Source organism: Hippopotamus amphibius, chromosome 8 (genome assembly GCF_030028045.1).
Source record: "Hippopotamus amphibius kiboko isolate mHipAmp2 chromosome 8, mHipAmp2.hap2, whole genome shotgun sequence".
Taxonomy (NCBI): Eukaryota; Metazoa; Chordata; class Mammalia; order Artiodactyla; family Hippopotamidae; genus Hippopotamus; species Hippopotamus amphibius.
This window is the reverse complement of record NC_080193.1, coordinates 65,601,835-65,622,467: the sequence shown is the minus strand read 5'-3', so window position 1 is coordinate 65,622,467 and position 20,633 is coordinate 65,601,835. Positions and strand designations below refer to the sequence as shown.

Below are 20,633 nucleotides of genomic sequence, written 5' to 3'. Positions count from 1 at the left end.
GTTATTATAGGTTTTGCAACTCGGAATTCTAAGAGAGAAACAATTCTGTCACCAGCGCTGCTCAAATTAAAAAGGGAAGCAGATTTGTAACTCACTGGTATTTCTACTGAACTAAGTGAAATACATTATAAGATATAACAAAACAAAATACATATACCCCTTTCTTAACAATAAACTATTTCTGATATGACACTAAATTTTTGAAGTCTTTAGTAGGATAGCAATGCCTGCTCTTCAATGTTACCAGGCCACTGCCTGAGGGACACCCCCATGCTGTCAACAGTGACAGTGGCTCTCTATAGAGGTGATTCTTAACTGGGAAGAGGTGAAGGCAGGGAATGCCCACCAGAGAAGAGTATCAATGCTCGGGACAGGAATGAGAGTGCATTTTGAAAAAGTCCACAGGTTATTCTAATTTCACCAACCCTAGCTAAGAATTGCTGCTCCAGACCCTTGATACTTTGGATTTTCCCACACAATGATCACTCCCTTCCTGTCTTTTCATCCTTTCCTACTAAACCAGAACCTGTGATCCATCCACACATAACTACTCTCTTGCCATTCTCCTCTTGCCTACACCTACCAGATAAAATCCCAATCTTGGATCAGTTTAACACCCTGCCTTATATATCTTATGGTTAGGTATCACTCCCCTTCACCACTATTCAGATCTTTATCCACTTCCTCAAGCCAGCTGCTATACCATTTCCCACACTATTCTCAGTAACTGACCTTACTTAACAGAGATAATGAAGTTCACAGGTTAAGAATTCTCATAATTCTTATACTCTGCTACTCCCTGCCTTCTGGCGGCACACACTTCTCTGTAACATATGTGTCCCCGATCCTGCCCTGCTTCCCAGTGTCAGGGGAGCCCCTTCTACTCTCTGAGAGTAAGTCCTCAGTTTATACTTTGGATCCCAAGCCTCTTCTCAGGGATCTTGCCTTATCTGTTACCTCTTTTCTTTATGTTCAATCTCTTCCACCTTTTTTTTTTTTTTTGGTCTCTTTTCTTTAGCTTTCAACTATGTGCATGGCTTCTATATTTTAAAAGTTTGCATTCAAAGTATACCTGCCTTGGGGCACTACCCTATTTCTCTTATGTTCTTCATGGTTAACTTTTTGAAAGAGTAATCCACACTCTTCAATTCCTTTTTCATCCTTTCATCCATTGCAGTCTGGCTCCTGCTCCCACAACTCCAACAAAACTGCATTCCACCAAGTCACTGGTGATGCTCTAACTGCTAAATCTAACGGACTCCCTTCAGGCTTTATCTACCTATTTACTCAATGAGGTGGCTGAGCACTTCCTCTTCCCTTCTAAATTATATTATTACACAAGACATATATGAACATTTCCTCATTGTCAAAAAAGAGGAAAGTTTCTTCATCACTTCCCCACCCAAATCTATATTTTTTCCACCTCACTCTGATCCCATTTCATTCTCAGAAGTAATCAATGCTCAAGTGCATCCTTGCAGACTTGTTTTTAATACATTAAAGTGTGTAGGTGTATATCTAGTTTCCCTTCTTTCTTTCATTCTTTCCTTTCTCCCTGCCTTCTTTCTTTCTTTCATATAAATCGTATTGTATTTTAGTATTGTTCTAGAATACTATAGTATTGGAGTTCTGTAATCTTGCAGATCTCCCTATATCAGATTATATAAATCTACCTAATCTTTTAAACTACTAGATAGATAAATATAGCATAACATATTTAACAATTTCCCTACTGATGGTTGCTTAAGTGGTTTCTAATTTTTGACACCACAAATCAAGTTGTAATGAACATTTCTAGATTGTGCCCTTTTGTTCACATTTGAAGATTTCTCTAAAATAGATACATAAAAGTTGAACTTCTGGATCAAACTGTATATATACATACATATACATAGTTTATCAGTTTATGTATATATATATATTTAACTGATAAACTATCAAATCACCCTCCAAAACAACTATACCAGTATACAATCAGATCAACAATATATCTGAAAGAATCCATTTCCCCACACCACTGTCAACAAGGGATATTGTCAATGTGATGGCCATAGTAATGTTATAATTTGTATAACTCTGATTACTCTTTTCATGTTTATTACTAATTATTATTTAACTTTCTCTGAATTATCTGTTCTTTTCTGTTGCTCGTTTTCTAATCAATTATCTTTTTTCTTTCTAATTTATAGGGGCTTTTAAAATATTATGAATGGCAATTATTTGCTATTATTATGCAAGTATTTTCTGCCAGGTTGCCACCTGTGTACAACTTTGTTTCGAATACCTTTGATCACACAAATTTTAAAGTTTTACGTATTCAACTCTAACTCTTTTTTCTTCTTGACTTGGTTTTGTGTCTTGCTGAAACAGCCTTCTCTACCCTAAGATTATTTTTAAATCTTCTATATTTTCTTCGTATATTTATTTAGTGTTACTCTTTCCCTCCAGCTCCTTAACCCGTCAGGAATTTATTCAGTTTGTAGAACGAAAAGAAGACCATGTGGCTGAAGCCAGGGAGAGAGTGCTGAGAGCGGGGGCTGGAGAGTGAGGCAGGGTAAGCATGCTAAGGTTGTAGCTGTTAATCATGGGAGCAGTGCGAAACCACAAAAGGGTTTACGAGGGTAACGTGATCAGTTTTTACTAACAGCTCCTAAAGGACCCCTGAGATGCTTCAGACAAAATAAAATCCTTCACACAAAAAGCTAGAATGTTTAACAATATTCATTATGGAGAAATAATAGTAGTCGCGGTGAAAAGGTACATTACCGCCTTCTTTCGTCTCTTCCCCCCAGTCAAGTAAAACGGGTAGTAAACACTGTTTTCTACTAAAGAAACTCAGGGAAGGAGAGTACCTGGAAGTTCTGAAACAGACAAGCCATGGGGTTATTGTTAGCTGGGCAAGGAATTGTGGACTGTCCTTGAAATGCCTGGAGATTCTGGTACCCCTGAAGAAGTTGCTGCTGTTGCTGATTTGGAGGAAACATCTGATTGTTGTTTAACAGCGACTGTAGATGAGTCAGTTGATGATTATTCAAAGTATTGTTTATTGAGGACATGTCACCTATAGTTTGAAAAACATAAAATATAAGTCAATGTGATTCTTTGGAGGTCCTATGCCGATCTTTGTTGAGGATTCCTAAAACAAAAACTGAAAACTAGACTTACATGGTAATTCTTTTCTCCTCAAAGTCTTACTAAGTGGTAAGGAAAGGGTAGTTTTATTATTTAATTTTACCTTTTATAATTAGTGTTTTGATTTTATATCATAGAGAGACTAGTTAGTTTTTTGTCTATCCACTAGCCAATCCTTATATATCGGTCTTCAGTGTTCTAGAATTCCTTGAAAGTATTTTTGTTAGAACACTTACAATTAAAGGTTGAAATTAGTCTTAAATGCTTTAGCAACCATAAGTATCTGACAAGATAGTTAAAACAAGTGTATCTGATCAGGCCTTGTTTACAAAATTTAATTCTCAAGCCACAATCATCAATAACTACCTCCAAATAAAATTAGATTTGGTCTAGAAATATGTATTTTGTTTTTAAGTAAAAGATTGGTCACCTAAAATTAAAACTGTAAAGAAAGCTAATAATACAAAAGAATTCATTGTCATAATCATTAAAAATAAATGTTATATAATCAGATAGGATTAGTTAATAACTAAATTTATATTCAAAATTTTAAATTAATTTGTTTTGAGATTACACCAAAAATATTTTGAGGACAATGTCGTAGAAATTGTCCTATAACTTGAAATCTGTAATGCTTTTCAGGTTACTTAACTACATTGATTTGATTACCAAACAGAAAATAAAGATATCCGTGAAATCTGGAAGCACAGTGTTATTTTTTTACATACTAAAGATGCCCTTGACAATATCATGTATATTTGCCTATGTTTCCAGACTTTATGGAAACCATCTCTATACTTTATATTACAGTTAACTGCATTGAACAGTAGAATATACTTGATACTATTTTCTAACTTTTTTGAGATAAGATTATCTACATAAAGGATTTTGTTTTTAAGCCATAAAGTACTAAAAAATAATACTGTTTGAGAAAATCTAGCAGTAACTATTGGGGTCTTCTGCTTCCTTGAACTTGGGCAAAGTTTAACTTTGAATGTTTTTATGCCTTGTTTCTTATTTTGCTGGATAAGCATTTAGTTTGGTTTATTTAGGGATCACCTGGAAAAACACTTCCTCAGACTGTTTTCATCCACAGTGCAGCTGCTCATACTAACCCTGTGATGCCACACCAACTAAAATTCAAATAAATGTTATTTTTAAGGTATACCTGTGCTTTAATTATTTGAAAAATAAAACTCTACTTGGCTTAAGAGAATGATGGGTAGGTTAGGTTTAGGTGGCATCAGAATTAGAAGAGAAAGCAGATTAAAATGATATTTAGTATTGCTAGAATAGGGGGAAAGGAAAAAGTCATTTTCATGTTTGTATAACTATGGTTGTGTGTGGGCGTTATTATATTTAGTTCCTTAAGCAAGCTGTGACATAACAAAAACATTTTTAAAAATAGTGTGACAAAATGGAGTTTTTTTTTAAAAAGGAGAAAATAGAATTAGAAAAACGTTTCTTTTGTAAAAAATCTGTGAAAAAATTTAACTTACCAAGCAGACCTGTCCCCAGTAGAGGGTTAAGTAGCTGTGGCACCACAGAGTTACTGTTGAGTTTAGCTGGACCAGGTGTATTCCCAGCATTATTAGATACATTCAGCAATGTTTCTGCCATTGACACCACTGCTGTCCCACCAAGTGTTGAGACAGTCAGTGCTGCCACTGCTGATGATGTAGTGGTTGTGGTAGTGGTTGCCTGGGAAGAAGTTGCTATGGAAACCTCTGGATGATTAGCGGTGTTGGCCGATGCCGAGTTCAGGACACCTCCCAACAGCTGGGGATTCAAGGCCATTAATCCTGAGGCCCCAGTGACAGCTGGGAGGAACAGGGGGTTAAAAATAGTGTCACTGCCTGCAAAGCTTGGTAAAGGGTTCCCCAGGGGGCTGGTTAAAAGGGTCTCAGCTCGGCTGTTCTCTGACTGATTGCTTGGCAAATGGTCTGGTGGGGCTGTCATCTGTGTTAATGAGGGTAAAGGGGTATTTTGCTGTTGCAAAAGATCTGAGATGGTCAGATTGAAAGATGGCAAGGGAAGCATGGCAGCTGCGTGGGCTTGGTTCTGAAGCAGGGCTGCTAAGAGTTGAAAGTGAACAGGCTGCAATACCTGCCCATCCATGTCACCGGAGAGAAAAGCTAAAGCAGCGTTTACATTCGGGTTGAGAAAACCTAAAGGGTGGAGGTTGATCTCAGACTTGCCTTCTCCTGCTGAAGGCTGGAGGATATTTAATAGATTCTGGTTTAGGAGATGCTGTTGATTCACTGGCAAAGAGATAGGTAGAGAACTGAGGAGGCTGGGGTTCAAGGGGTGTGGAAGATGGTTGTTTGAAGTGCTGTTGGATGGAAAATGAAGTGGGTGCTCCTGGCCAACAAAAGGAAAATCACTCCCAATGGGCAGCTGACTCTGCAGTGGGTTTCCAGCTGCGGTGGTGACTATGACGCCGTCTTGAAGGACAGATGTTGTCTTTGTGATGGCGGGGTGGTTGGTGCCAGCTATGGCTATAGACGATGATGGTCCTGAACCGCCTACAATAAAGGAAAAAAACCACTTATTAATCATGGATGTTAAGGAAGACTACTCTATAAAAATACATTGAGATACATTTCAATTAATATGTTATATGTCCTCTTTGTAGATTCGAACCAGATTAATTGTAATTAGAAATGATGATTTGTTAATGAAACAAGCTTAACGTCATACTTCTTAAGCTACTTTGAACATAAATATATTGAAGAAGTTTAGTACTTTAAGAAATACCTGTTTCCAACTATCAAATATCTTGTTTTTCACAGCCAGACAAAGTGAAAATGGGGAAGCTGTGTTGTAGACCATTCAACTGGGTAGATAAAAGTAACAGGCTTCATTTTTCAAAATACATTTTTACATTAAAAAAAAAAGTTTTTGGTCTATATTTATAATACTAGTACTTTCTTTCAATGGAAAAAAAACCCAAATAGAATGTGCATGAGACTACAAAACAGAAAGTAAAAGTAAACCTATGTAGATAACTATTAATATTTTAGTGTATAGTTTTCCAAGCTTTTTCCACCTGTATGTATCTACATATGCAGACATACATATACATGTTACATATATTTTTTTTTTAACAAAAATGGAATCATATTCTTTGGTAACCTTTTTTCATTTATCAGTATATTGTGAATATCCTTTCATGTTAACTATAGATCCATTTTACTAGTATCATGTATAGATATACCATAATTTATTCAATCCATAGTTGTGTATATTTTGTTTACAGTCTTTTACTATTTCAAGCGACACTATGATAAACATGCTTATTACTCATCTTTGCCAATATGCTCAATTATTTTCTAAGGAAAAATTCTTAAAAGTGGAATTCCAGGGACAAAGGGTTTACATATTTTTAAAGCTCTGGATATGCATGGTCAGACTGCCCTCCAGCGAAGTTGATCAATACACATTCAATTTACATTTCTATGAACAATGTAGGCAGTGCTCATTTTTCTCACCAACACTGTTTTATCATTATTTTAAAATCTTTGTCATTCTAATAGCATAAAGATACTTTTTGTTCACGATTCCTTAAATCAGACCAGTCTTCCCCCAAATAGCATTCTTAATCTTGAAAGTCTTACGTATGCTAAAGATGAAAATTCAGGGAATTTAATAATAAAATTTCAGTTGTGTATTATAATTATTTTAGTTGTTATTAATCCAAGCTGCACAAAATAATTACCTGGAGAACTTAAAAACAAACAAACAAACCAATGTCTGGGCCCTATCCAAGACCAGCTGAAAACTCATCTCTTGGGGTACAGCCTGGGCAGTGGTATTCTTTGAAATCACCCCTGGTGACCCAGATGCACAGGGGTGTGGTGGGGAGGGTGAGAATCATATTCTGTTGAAAAGGAACCTACAATCATTTTTTTGAAAAATGTCTTACCCTAAAGAAATGCATTGTTTTATTTAATACATACATTTGGCAAATATTTATTATAAGCACATACATTTAGTCTATTAAAATATTAAACATGTATATGTTATAATGAACAATACCAGTGTTACTGAAAATCTAAAATAATTCAAACATTTTAATGCTGTGCTATGCCATCATAACAAACTTCATATTTGACCACGTTACCACTGAGGCCTTGTCCTAATACACAGAAATGTTTCCATAGTTGTAAGAGTAGTACAAATATAGTTATATATTCTTGCTTTCTCCTAACAAATACAAAAATTTTTCCTTTTTCACATAAAAACTCCATATTGATATTTTTAACCATGTAGCATATGGATTCATCATATTTACTGAACTGATAAAGTTTGGTATTTATATTTTGATTTTTTCATCATTACATATAATACAGTGATGGACATCTTCCTGCATATGAAACTTTGCTACCTTTGAATTTTTCCTAAGGAAACTCACTGGCATGATTGTTGTGAGACTCAAAACTAGGTAAGTGAAAGGCTTGCAATGTGTAAAAGTATACGAATAAAAGGAGTTATAATTGTCATCATTATTATTGACATGAGTACCTGCAGTTAGTTGTGATGACCTGGTAATAGCAGTAAGGATAAATCAGCTTATCCAACACATATGTATGTCTCCATAGCACAGCTTTGCAATTTTTCCTAGCTGTTGTGGTCTGTTTGTTTTTGTTTGTTTGTTGTTTTGCTGGTTTTTGTTTTGTTTTTAGTTCTCAGTGTTTCATTTAAAGAAGGAGATAAAGTGCTAAAATACGCATATGGTATACAATTGTTCAAATATTAATTCAGATTTGTAATAAAACCTTAAACATTCCATTGCTTCTTAAATCTTGCTGCTATTTCCATAAATAGATAATTGTGCTTTATTTGCATTTGGAATCCATCTTTTTAAACAAGCTAATGAAAACTCTTATTTACTAGTAATCACTATCTATGGCTTTTTTTCCCTATCTGCTAAATAATTATGACATATTTAAATGTACAGATCATCATTCCTCTAATCATAGTCAGAGTACATTTTCAAAATACTCTAGTGTGTATGTGACAAAGCTTTGTAGATGAAGGACTTCCGTAGAGGTTATTATTCTTTTATCTTTATTTTGTAAGAGAGAAACATCCATATTGAGAATTCATGAAAGTAGTCATTTGGGGACATTATTCTAAAAGTTCTCCAGCTAAATATTCTTGAGGAATAACAATAAAGAAAATATAGTTACTCTGGGTATATTTTTGCATTACAAACAAGAAGAGGGTGAATACCACAGGTTTCTTAAGGGTAATATGTGGATCAAGGCATTTTTTTATTTTCTCAAATTTTCAACACACCAATTCAACAATCATGTATACTCTGCTGAACAAAAGGGTAGAAATAGTGATACAAACAAACAACAACAACAACACAACACCCTGCCCTTTCTTCCAAGAACTCAGAGTTTAGGCAATGGGATAAACACACAGATCTCCCTGTCTCTCTCAAATATACATTTATTGAGAGCTTATTATGAACTGGAAATTTTAAAGCTCTTTTCATATAGCTAGTATAACTACAAGGCAATATGCTAGGAACAAAAGCAGGTATATAACAAGGGGACAATTGTAAAACTGAAGGCGTCAGGAAAAACTAAGCAAGTGATAACATTTGATCTGGGATTTGAGAGTTGAAAAGGAGACAGAAAGGGCTTCTAAGAAGAAGCAAAGTAATTTTTTAAAAAGACGAGATAATAAAGTGTATGGAGGGTAATAGAGTTCTATGTATCCTCAACACAAAGAAATATGACTGAAAATATTGTATGCTGCTTTCCTGCACACCCCAGCCCTCCCACCCATGGTTATACCTGCTGCCTTAGACAAGCAGCAAAGAAATGTAACATCATCTTTCAAAACCATTAAAGGCAAGGATTACTTCTTATTTCCCTTTGTATTCCCAAGACCTAAGAGTCTTGGAAACACATGCTTGGCATTCAAAAAGTGTTGGCTGAATCAATCTATTAAGATCTTAAAAATTGCATTCAACTTCTAGGAATCAGGTCACTAGATGCTATGTGTGTGTGGCAAGTGTATATGTGGAGAAGGAGAGAATACCACCCTTGCGGATAAAAGTGAAAACTGACTCTGTAGAGTATGATTGGTCCAATGCCAGGTGATAAGGGATGCTGGAAAGGAGATGGCTGGAAGATGTCACATTCCTCTAGAAGACTCCCAGGTGTGCCAGGGAGTTAAAATAGTCTTACAGAGGAAGAGGTCCATCCGAAAGTACTCTGAATTCTTAAAGTTACTCATTAATGCTTCGGGTCACTGAAAGAGGATCCTGAGTTTTTATAGCTGGAGGAAAATTGGAAATTGCTTATTTCTGAACCACTTAATCTTGAATAGGCATTCTCTGGAGAACCCACTTCATAGTTCTGCATAAAAGCCTGTGGTCTGTTGAAGCATGTGGGGAAAAATGTTTTCTTAAAGCTGACTTTTATTTTGGCAGCCAAGATATTTTGTGCTTAATCTAATGAAGGAGACAGTTTTTTCTTTTCTTTTTTTTTTTTAAGAGTTTTTAAAAAAGCAAACTATTCACTAAACATTTAGCAGTTAAATAACTAAAGGCAGCCGGGAGCCTGGAACAACTTAGTAAGTTGGAGAAATCCTTTGATTCGAAGAAATTATTTCACACCAGCCAGCGGCACCATGAACTGGCATTATTTCTTTTTCTTCTTGTTTCTGTTTACTTTTAAAGAAGTAGGAAACAAGACTGGAAAGCCACCCAAATAAACTTTTCTGGTGTGAGATCACTTGTCTAGACATCCAATCAGAGACAGATAGTCCAGTACAATTAGAAAACAACAGTGGTAGCTTTTTCCAGTGGGGTAGATTTCCAGATACATACAGTATTCTTTGCACACACATATAATTTATGATTTCTGTGTGTGTGGCTGTGTATGTGTGTGTATACAGAAATAGCATCAGTAATTTTTTTTAGGATTTTTTAAAGGTTATTTTCCTATTATTAAATTTCATCCTTGATCTGCTGCATTTTTTAACAACTGCTTTTCAAAACAAAGGTAATGTCTACTTCTTTACATTTATTTCTCTTCTTCACCACCAATATTCTTTGAGAAAAGTCATTGTTCATATTACGCTCTCTTTCACGATTGGCCCTTAAGTATTAATAATATTGTTGTATGTGTCTTTGTATGCATACAAGAGAGGGCATAAAGGTAGTTCCTAATGGACCAATAGGTGTTTTTAAGATGTTATTATACCAGTTTGATCTACAGCTCCAATTTTGAAAAATTACTACTTAATGCTAGAAAATTTTTCTAAATTGATATGCCCAAATAGTGATTTTTAAAATTCAAGAATCTAAGAAATAAATCATATACAAGGCAATCCTTCACTATTTGACCTTTATCATTTGCTTTGGCAAGTGTATTTTAATTGCAAACAGGGTCAATGATAATCCTTAATAAAAACAAATGCCTTCAGAGACAAGACAAAATATCGTGCCCTAGTAAGTCTAATAAATATAATTCACTTTTCAATCCCTAGAAAACAGTAAAATTTTCTCCTCTATATTTAAAAGATTTAAAAAATTGAAAGATAACTTTTTTGAGAAGTCTAGATCTCCCAACAAGATATTATTTTCCCAAGCCTTAGTAATGACATGGCAATAAGTGTTTACAAAAATATACCAATCTCTATCTTTGTGCCTTGGATCCTGCTGTAAATTCCTAGCATTCCTTTACCAGAGAAGGCAGGAAGCCCTAGGGACTAGTGTCTATTTGTTCTCCATAAGGAAGGGAGGGAGGGACCCAAACCCAAAACAATTTAGGAGAAAAAGAAGAGGGGGAAGGGATCAGTGGCAGTATCTGAGGAAATACCCTCCAACCTCAACAGAGCCACCCTCTTAGGGAAGAGGAAAGAACAGAGCAAGGAATTCAGCTCCAATCTTGGAATGAAGTCTGAGTGATTATGACTGTATCGGCCAGGCCAGTCTTATGGTGCTTATGGGGTCAGACAAAAAAAAAAGAAAAATGTATGTGTTTTACTACTCATCATTTCTGCTTCCTTTATTAACAGAGAGAATTATTCTGAAAACTGTTAAAACGAAAAAAAATGCTTGAGATTTTTCGCTGTTTCCCAAGTAACAAAGCTTTTTTTTTTTTTTTTTAAACAAATGCTTATCACATTTTTCTTAATATTTATTGTAAGGAAACAAATGCTGAGAGAAGAGGTTAAGTCTCTTGCTTGGTAGGATTTCTGTTCTCTCAATATGCCAGAATAACAGTTAAAATGCTCCATCCATTATTTTGGAAGTTTATCTCATTTTGTTTAATGACCAGAGCAAGTATAGTTTCTAGATTATTAATAGTTGACTTTGTATCTTTCCATTGTATACTATTTTATCTTCAGTGCCAAACAGTGCAGAGCACATACTAGGTGTTCAATAAATATTTGCTGAGTTAATTACCTAGTGAATATTCTAAGACAGTGTTTAGACCTATTTAAGGCTGTAAAATCAATTTAGTATGCCCCAACCAGTATATTTTGATAAATGAATAGAAGAAAAAAAAAACACTGCATAGCTACAATGTTATTTTGTGGAAACTATTTCTGTTAACTTATACATGTGAGTGCTGGGTCATGTTCTGCTAGTGGGTGATGAAATCATTTCAATGGATCATGACTGTCATAAAAGAAAGTAACAGAATAAGATAGGATAAGATAGAATGGGATCTAAAATGTCAGAGTGCATCACATGGAGTGTTTTTTCAGGAAACTTTTGTCGTACATGAAAAACATATCTCTAGTGAAATGGAATGCAAGTTAATTTCTTGCTGTGGTTAGAAGTAAAAAAAGTTTGAAAAACACTGCTTTAGGGTCAGGCCTCTCAGTTGCTCAACTCTGTGGGGGATGGTCTATGGAGCTGTGCTCCAGGAAGCATATTTATCAGACTCTAATGTGAGAGGTATCTTTGTGGAGTCATGCGGCACAAGAGCTCTGCTCTGGGGGCATCTGTGATAAATACTACTCTCTCTTATACCTGTACCCATGGGTCTTGGATACACATCTAGAATTTCCCTGGACTAGCTCCTACCCCAGGAGTATCTCAGCAACTCCTTCAGATTTCTGTTTGCCTAGTTCCATTCTTCATCTGTAAAAAAGTGAGTTGTTACTTTGACTTTGCAAGAAGTATAATTCTTAGAAAATAATTTTTACTCTACTCTTTGCTTTGTTAGCATTAATGTTGTTTTGATATAAGTTCCTCGAAGGTAGAAAGTTTATGATTTGATTTATTTAGTACTACATGCATGTGGAAATGAAATCCATTTTGATGACACTAGGAAAATGTTTAAGCATTATTTTTAATGACTCAAATTTTTGTAGAGTTAACATTACTGCCTAGAATTTGGGTACTTTCAGAAGCTGCTTCAATGTTTTTAGACCACTTGATTTTAGTAAATAATAGCTTAGACATCTCCTTGAGAACTGAAAGATTTCTAGTGGTTTTATAAGTGAGCTTAGTGTACTGCAATAGAATAAATTTCTCCCAATTTGCACACTGGGACAATTTATTTCTTGAAAGGTACAAAATAGATCATTGAATCAGCAAACACATCACACCACTCTGAGTTCCATTATCACCTTTGATTACATAGACTCAAAGTCTAAATTCAAACATATTTAACGCCTTTTGTACACAAGGAAACATTAAACCTGGAATATGTAAACAAAGCAAGTGGTGTAACCCTGATATTGGGAAGCTTTCTTAAAAAAGACATTGAAGAAACGGCTCATTTTGCAAAAATTTAAAAGAATAGACACAGATTTTCATCACATAATCAAGGTTTTAAAATAGTTTTGGTATTTGGTTAAAAAACAAGAGCAGAGGGCAACTTTCAACCTAGAAGCCTGTGCATCAATCAGATGAGGAGTAAAATCTAGGCATTTAAAAACTTGGGTGGAAATACTTTCAATAGCAACTATTATTAATTCACTCACAACCTTAAAGGAGTCTCTGCCTTTTTTCACCCTGCATAAGACTAGAGGCTTACTTCCACACAAACGTCCCATATCCTGAGAGACTAATCCATCCTCGAGTATTTTTATCCCATAATCTTTTTGCAACTATAACCTCAAATGAAGGGAATGACAATTTCACTTTATTTTTCTTACTGGCATGTTCTGAGAATAAATAAATACATAGAACAAAAATCCAAGCTTATACTTTGCAATATTTTATCCAAAGCATTCTTTTGTGATCTCTAATTTTCTTACACCTACCATATCAGTGGCTGCACTGAGTTTCAATTAAATGTATTTTGTGCTGAAAAAAACACTTTCTTTTCCAGAGTTAAAAAAATATATATATAAATATTCATGAGCATATATTTATTCAAAGGTTTATTTATATTCTTGTTAGCCAATGTATATCTTTAAGAGTTAAGGCAAATAAATGATTGAATTATTTTCTCTTTTGGTACAAACTCATACTCTGCCCCTTCAGAGGACTACATTTTCATGTACTTTAAAAGAGTTGATTAAATTTTTTTATCAGAAAAAAATGAGAATATAAAAGGCATTTTAAAGTGAAAAAGTTATATATAATGACTTTATCATACTGGAGGAAGGTAAGGTTCAGTTATTAAGTTGGTTTTAAGCAGAAGAGTCTAAACATTTTTGCTTCTCTGAAAATTGTGAAAACCCACAGGGCCACGGAAGGACTGGTTGTCATGTGGACACTGACAGGGCTGGGTCCTCTGCAGAGGCCTGTGTTACTGGCATGTATGGTAAACAGGTGGGCAGCAGTCAGAGGCCCAAAGAGCCATGGACCTGATGAAATCTGCCCAGCAGGGGCACTTGATTTTGAATTCCTCCCTAAACCAAAACACCACAGGACATGTGCTGGAACCACTTATGTGCTGAAGCTTATCTCACTTCATAAACTGAAAATTGCTTTAAATGTATACAACTGATGGATTTCAAAACATACCTGCATTCAGCAGTTTGAGAGTTTGGACTGAAAATCAGGAACTGATTTGGGGTTTGGTTGCCAGATCCACCAGAGCTTTGCTTTACAACTTGAGGAATGTCACCAAGTATCCTACTGGTCATTTTCTAAATCTGCTACATGGAAATATTAAACTTCACTTGCAATTTCATAACCAAAAAGCTAATAGAAACCCGTAAACTTTACAATGCAAAGTGTTTAGAGAGCTTTAGTGGAAAGGCAGTTTCAAAATACCAGATAGAATTAGCAAAACCGTGTATATTCTTAAGTTTTAGAAATGTTTTCCAAGCATTTCATATCGTTAATTTTTTTAAAAATATCTTTGCCTCTGATTCTCACATATGAGTTGTAATACATTTTAAATACGGACTGGCATTCACATACAGGCCTAAAAAATGAATATTTGTTTATGATAGAAAAACTCTCTTTAAAAGAAGTTTTTGAAATAAATAACCAATTGAATTAAATATTTTCAGAATGACGTCTGGTCTTAAATGAGTAACATTTTTGAGCTGCTGCTTAGGAGAGTGGAAAAAAGGCACTGGATTGAACAGGAGGTCACCTGAGTTCTGTTCAGGCTCCATTACCACAAGGAAGAGTTGGGCCATGTCACCTCGGGTCTCCTTCAACCTCACTGTGCTATCACAGCTGGAATGGCAGGGCTAGCATCTGCACAGTCGCTCTCTTCAAAGGCCTAATGACACACTGCCCATGAGGAAACCCATTCTTATCTGAGTAAGGCGATACCAATTCATTTCAATAAAGGTTACCGAACGTGAGTCACAAATGAGGGGTAGTTCTCTGGACATTGTGGACGTTTCATCTGCATTGATACAAACGTCCTGATCATTGTACACTAGGATATTAGAGTCCAAAGAGAGAAGGCAAAATAACTGACTTTTGTCTAACAGTGCATCAAACGTTTACAAATGTGGTTCCTAACATGCATCGATGTGCTCTGACTCACTCTCTGTTGGATATTTTTAAATATTTGAAAGTGAAAATGGTACTTTTCAGAACTAGATGTTTCAGATGAAGAACTTATGCAGCTGGGAAGAAAATGGATTTTAGAATCAGATGAACCTGAGTTCAAATCCTAATTCAATTACGTATGACCTTGGACAGTGATTCAAGTTCTCTGAGGCTCAATTCACTCATCTGTAAAATGAGGACAAGAGAACTATACTTCGGAAAACTGCACAAATTAGAAATAATACAAGCAAATCACCTAGCACATCAGAGGCACTCAGTGACAGGTAAAAGCAACATTTTAAGAATAAAATGTGGTTTTCTTCTAATGTCTTACTAGTATGCTAGGAATACTGAGCAAAACTTAAAGGGATAGCTGTGACTGTCATCAGCTGTCTCACTCTGAATGCCCAGCTTTGGTGTTTATTTGATGGATCAATAAATGTCAGTGAAAATAAATATTTAGGCTAAGCAATTATAATGACAGTACATTCAGCTGACATAGTTCACTGTGTATCTAAAAGAAACATGATATTAGAGACCTCTTCAATATTCAGCTTATCAAAAGTTACATTAATTAGTAAATCTACCCATTTTTATTACCAGCTGCACATCAGATCTATGCACTTTTCATTAGTATTCAATTTTATTAGGTTTAATACTTTAAAAAATTCTTACTGATCTAGATTTTTATCAAGCATATGCTTTCTGTTAGCGTGTACATGATTGGTCACATCCATATAATTACTAGACATTTATTCTCATCCCTTTTAGCTATTTATATGCTAACACTTTACTTATATTGATAAATTTTCAACATGTGTGTTTCAACACTCCCAGCACTGGCAATCCAGATCCAATGCTTTACAGAGATGCATAGAACAAGAAAATACATGTCTAAGACTATATAGAATAAGTCTAAACTTGACAATCAGAAGAAACAAGAATATAAATAAATGTTGGTCTTTTCCATTATATATAAATTAAAATACATCATTAATAAAATACGTACACTTTGCAATATGAACTTAGACCTGAAACAAAGTAAGTTGAGGTAAGGGGTATCAAAATTGAAAGATTTAATACAATGAGACTAACAATGTCTCATCTAAATGATTGAAGGTATGCTTCATAAATATAGTGTATTTTTAAATAGTTACTGATTTTATGTAACCTTAATCTGCTAAATGCATAAGATTAAATTTTCATTCATTTGGGATTATCTAAAAAAGGACTATGAGTCATTGAAAAGCTGGAAGCCCCTTTGGAATAAGTATCCTGTTAAACACATAAAAAATAGTTTCATGAGATTCCTTAGACTAAGAATATCAAGAAGGCACTAATCATTTCAATTATCTTCTTCACCTTATATTCTTTTTAACACAAGAGGTCAATGAATAGTTCTTCATTAAATACTGACATCAAAACATAACACATAACACAAGTTGTGGAGAATGGCAGGTAAAAGTAGTGACACCAGGAAGGAAAACACTTGATTTTGCTATCAGCAGCAAAGACATGTAGGTCATAATGCCTTTCCAGCATGGTGGTAAAATACAGTCTCTATATATTTACACAATAGCTTATTACGAAAAGCCTCAGCAGTTTTCTCACTTCCAGTAGCAATCTGGTTTTAAAAGCCCACTGTTTTCATATCTGAATAATCTTGTCTCCACAATCATCTTTTATTTCCTCCCTGTCATTTCCCACCAGTCTCTCAAATCATTATTATTGAGTTTTGGGTATTCTTCCTAATATTTTTATGGTCAAATTTTCTGATGTTTCAATAAATTTATCTCTGTAGTGCTTCTTTACAGATTTTTATGACAATTTCTGAGGACTCTACTGAACAAAATACAGTTCTTTCTAATGTGTCTACTTTCAAATAAATTTGTCTCCTTCATTAATAGCGGATAAAGAGATACAATAACGTCAATGGTAAAAATGATGGTTTAGTTCTACAAGAAACCTGTAAAATAATTTCAAGATCAAAAATTCTGGAAATCAGGTTTTCAAGCCTTTTTTTATTAGAAAACTTAAATTATTACCTTTTTGAAAAAGGGAGTAGCCGATACCCATTTTTGAATTTTTTCAAACAAATAATAATAAAGGATAGCAAACTAGGGTAAGAGAACACATTAGAAGACAGCTTTCTACTTCATACACCTTCTAGTTACCTTTTCCTGTCCATTCACCTATTTCTGGTCAGCAGCAAGAACAAAAAAATCCATTTATTTTTGCCCTTTTTTTGGGTTTTCCAAGATGAGCTTCATGTACCTGAACACAAACAAAAGCTAGGGGAAACGGCTTTTATGTCGGCATAGACCAAGTACATGTCTCATGAACCAGGAAGTCCTGCCTTCTATGGCTTCTCTCGTAGTTTAGAGTCCAATGGTTACAGAACCAACTGAAAGTCGAACAAAATTCAAAATGACAGAGATTGACAACAAATAACGGAAACACACAGAATCCTCTCGGCTGTTATTTTTTCTATGAGACAGATCCCTAGCATTCTGTAAATAAAATTATAAATACTAAAGAAATGATGAGAATTTCACAATGGGGAAAGGATCATTTCTTATCATAATAAATATTTTGGTACAAATTTTAAAAAACGTATAAAAGCTTAGTACCTTTGGGTACTTTTTTCTAATAAAACCATACCTGCTTCAGAACTGGTTTGATTATAGCTGCTAACAATGCTGTTTGGTATCACTGGAGTGGAGGACGTTGAAATTCTTGACTGAGGTGGATTGGGATGTAATGAATTTCCTAAAGCCATGCCCGACTGACTGAGCATCCCACAGTTCCCGCTAGCCTGAATCTGATTTATTAAACCCGCAAGATGGTGGTTTGGGACTGGACTGTTACTGTGAACAAAGTTAGTGTTTGCATTGTGGCAGTGCACGGCTTCCCCTCTTAAAGGTATGTTCTGTGTCAGTGAAGTCTGAAGAACACTGGAGTTCATATTGGGATCTGTAAAATGCAGCTGGTTAGCAGAGCAAGGCAAAGCAGTACTGGAGCCCCCACAACCCGGGGTACTATTGCTACTCAAGTGAGAGCTTTGACAACTCATAGACTGTAGTAACTGAGACATTGAACTGATGGGAAACGACCCCTGACCCTGCTTCCTTAGCAAGTCGGGTCCAGGTTTAGGAACTGCAGAACTGTCCACTTGAGACGGTCTGAGCAAACTCAGCACTGTGGTAGGTGGCTGTTTTCTTTTCCGCAATGAGTCTTTTTGCTGAGACATCAGCTTATCTCTTAGTGCTGCTCGACCACTTTGCCCTTCACCTGTTGGGAGAAGCATGTTGGCAGTAGGAGGGAACATGGTGTTTAAAGTGCTATGTCCTTCAGTGTTGCCACTGCCAGCAACAGCTCCAGAATTGCTACTGCTGCTACTGTTGTTACCAGCAAGTTTGTTTTGATTTGCTAGCTGTGCTTTGGCTGCTGCTGAGAGTAAACTACTTGCTGGAAAGGAGGCAGCATTGTGCTGGTTCAAGATCTGATTTAAAGGCATTCCCAGCAAACCAGGCTGACTCTTTACAGAACCACTTCCGGCAGATGCAGTAGGGAAAGCTGCACTGCTTGGGGTGTTTAGTACATTACTCATTCCAGCAATTAATGGGTTAGGGATATCCTTGTACTGATGATGTCCATCGGACTTGGTAGAAGGGCTTGATGGCATTGATGGCCTTGGGGACCCTATTGTTGACCTTGGTGACCTGGGTGGAACCTTAATACCACTACAAGTGGCCTGGGGTCCTAGAGGTGGCATCATGAAATTTCCGTGATCTGATGATGTGGAAGATGAGCGTGATCTTTGGGGCGATGCCTCAATCCTTCCAATTCCAGTCCCCATCATGTGCACTGGGGATGTCACTGGAGAAGGGGACAGGGAGGTTGAAGCTGAATGCTGAACTCTTTGTACATGACTCCCATGATTCATGTGACCAGGTTTTACGGTTGGCAAAGGGAGATTACTTGGCAAAGGAACAACAGCAGGAGGCATGCTTACATTCATCACAGGTACCTGAGAGTGGACATTTGAATGGAAACTAGTTGGATTAATGATAACAGGGTTCTGATTCACCGGTTTACTAGGAATAGGGTCAAGAATGCCAAGTGGATCTTTCTCAGATGTTAATGGCTTTTTCTGAAGAGCACAAGAAGGTGGAGGGGGAGGTGGGCCTTGGGGTGGTTTGTGGTGGAACATTGCTCGTGGTATTTCCATATTAGCTGAAAAATTACACATTGGTTTTTTCATTACTGGACTCTTTGTAGTCAAGGTTGGGGAAAGAGGTATATTAGTCCTTCCAGCCATTGCACAGGATGACTGTACAGGAGAACCATGTAGCATTACTGAAGGTGGAGAAAGAGGAGTCCTATTCAGGTGAATAGGACTAGAATTGGGAGCTCCATGAAAACCAGGATTATTCCTTGTGAAAACATCAGGGCTTCCAAGTGGGTCAGTCCTTGGAGAGATTGAGCCATCTCCATATATCTGGGAACCTGAAGACGCTGGGCTGGGCAGTCCTCCATGGCTGCCACGGAATGGAGATTTCTGTCCGTGTTCACTGCTGCCCAATCTCTGCCGGGGGTAGACAGGATGGAGTTCTTGTTGCTGGCTTCCAGGCAGTTCTTGTACATATAGCCTTCCCATGGCATTTGAGGATCCAATCATTAATTTGAAAGGATTCTTACATTCAGGCATTACAGAATTTGTAATTCCTTCGTGAGACTTATTTCTTACAGATCTTGGAGTTGCTGCCCGTGAAGGTACTACTGGAGTTGCATCTGATGTGAAAGAGAAAAAAAAAATCTGTTAGTAGTCTCAATTCTTTTGTGTTAGGATGGAGGAAGGGAAGGAAAGGAGGAAATGAGAAAGGGAGGGCATCTGGAAAAGGAAATTTGCAAATAGAATCTGTGACTCTTTGCAATGAAAAGAAAGTTCTGTAGTCTACAATAAATTTTGATTGAAAAAAATACACATTATTCTCCCTTAGTTGACCAAAGGTTCTCAATTACTGCTCATTATGCTTGTTTACCTCATGTCTGTTGAGAAAGGATGGGGATCTGAATCCGTACATACTGACATTAGCCATTCTAATAATATTTATAATATGCAAAATCAAGACTGACAGCCCAGATGGAAAGGATAATGTTATTATCTTTGGGATTTGAATTTTTTTAAGAACACAGTTACAACAGAAAACTGTAATCTGTGTGGCATAATATTTTCTTGGGTGATTTAAATGAATTTTTATTTTCACCAGAAAATTTGTTACCTTATAAACGTTTCTATAACCTTACTAAAACCTTCTCCGGACAGCTACAAAAACTCCTCCTTATCCCAACATTTTTACTGTGAGAGTAAAAGAGTTAATTTTTGTGAATTAAGTAAACAGGATTCTGAATCTTTTATGAAGGGAATGATACCAACAGTAAACACAGTAAGTTAAACAATCATACTAACTTTGTATCAAATTTGTAACACTGCAACACTTCAATTTCCTTGCCCTTAATCAGTCATTGTTGTAAAACAGCCTTAGTCAAC

General features: G+C 35.9%; 1 protein-coding gene across 7 annotated transcripts in view; it reads right to left on the bottom strand.

Moving 5' to 3' along the window:
* Window positions 1-20,633, bottom strand: part of MBD5 (methyl-CpG binding domain protein 5) — a 158,996-nt gene that overhangs the window by 24,700 nt on the left and 113,663 nt on the right. For 4 of the 7 annotated variants that reach the window (XR_009054996.1, XM_057743950.1, XM_057743949.1 and 1 more), the window contains 3 exons: window positions 17,741-19,873; window positions 5,331-5,657; window positions 2,853-3,061 (listed from right to left, as the gene is read on the bottom strand). Coding sequence is in view for 6 of the 7 variants with exons in the window: in XM_057743950.1 (XP_057599933.1) it covers window positions 2,853-3,061; window positions 5,331-5,657; window positions 17,741-19,873 (2,669 nt within the window). In the remaining variant the exon portion in view is untranslated. Of the gene's footprint in view, window positions 1-2,852; window positions 3,062-4,631; window positions 5,658-17,740; window positions 19,874-20,633 lie in introns of all 7 variants that reach the window. The other 3 variants (XM_057743945.1, XM_057743947.1, XM_057743948.1) reach the window with 1 other exon arrangement.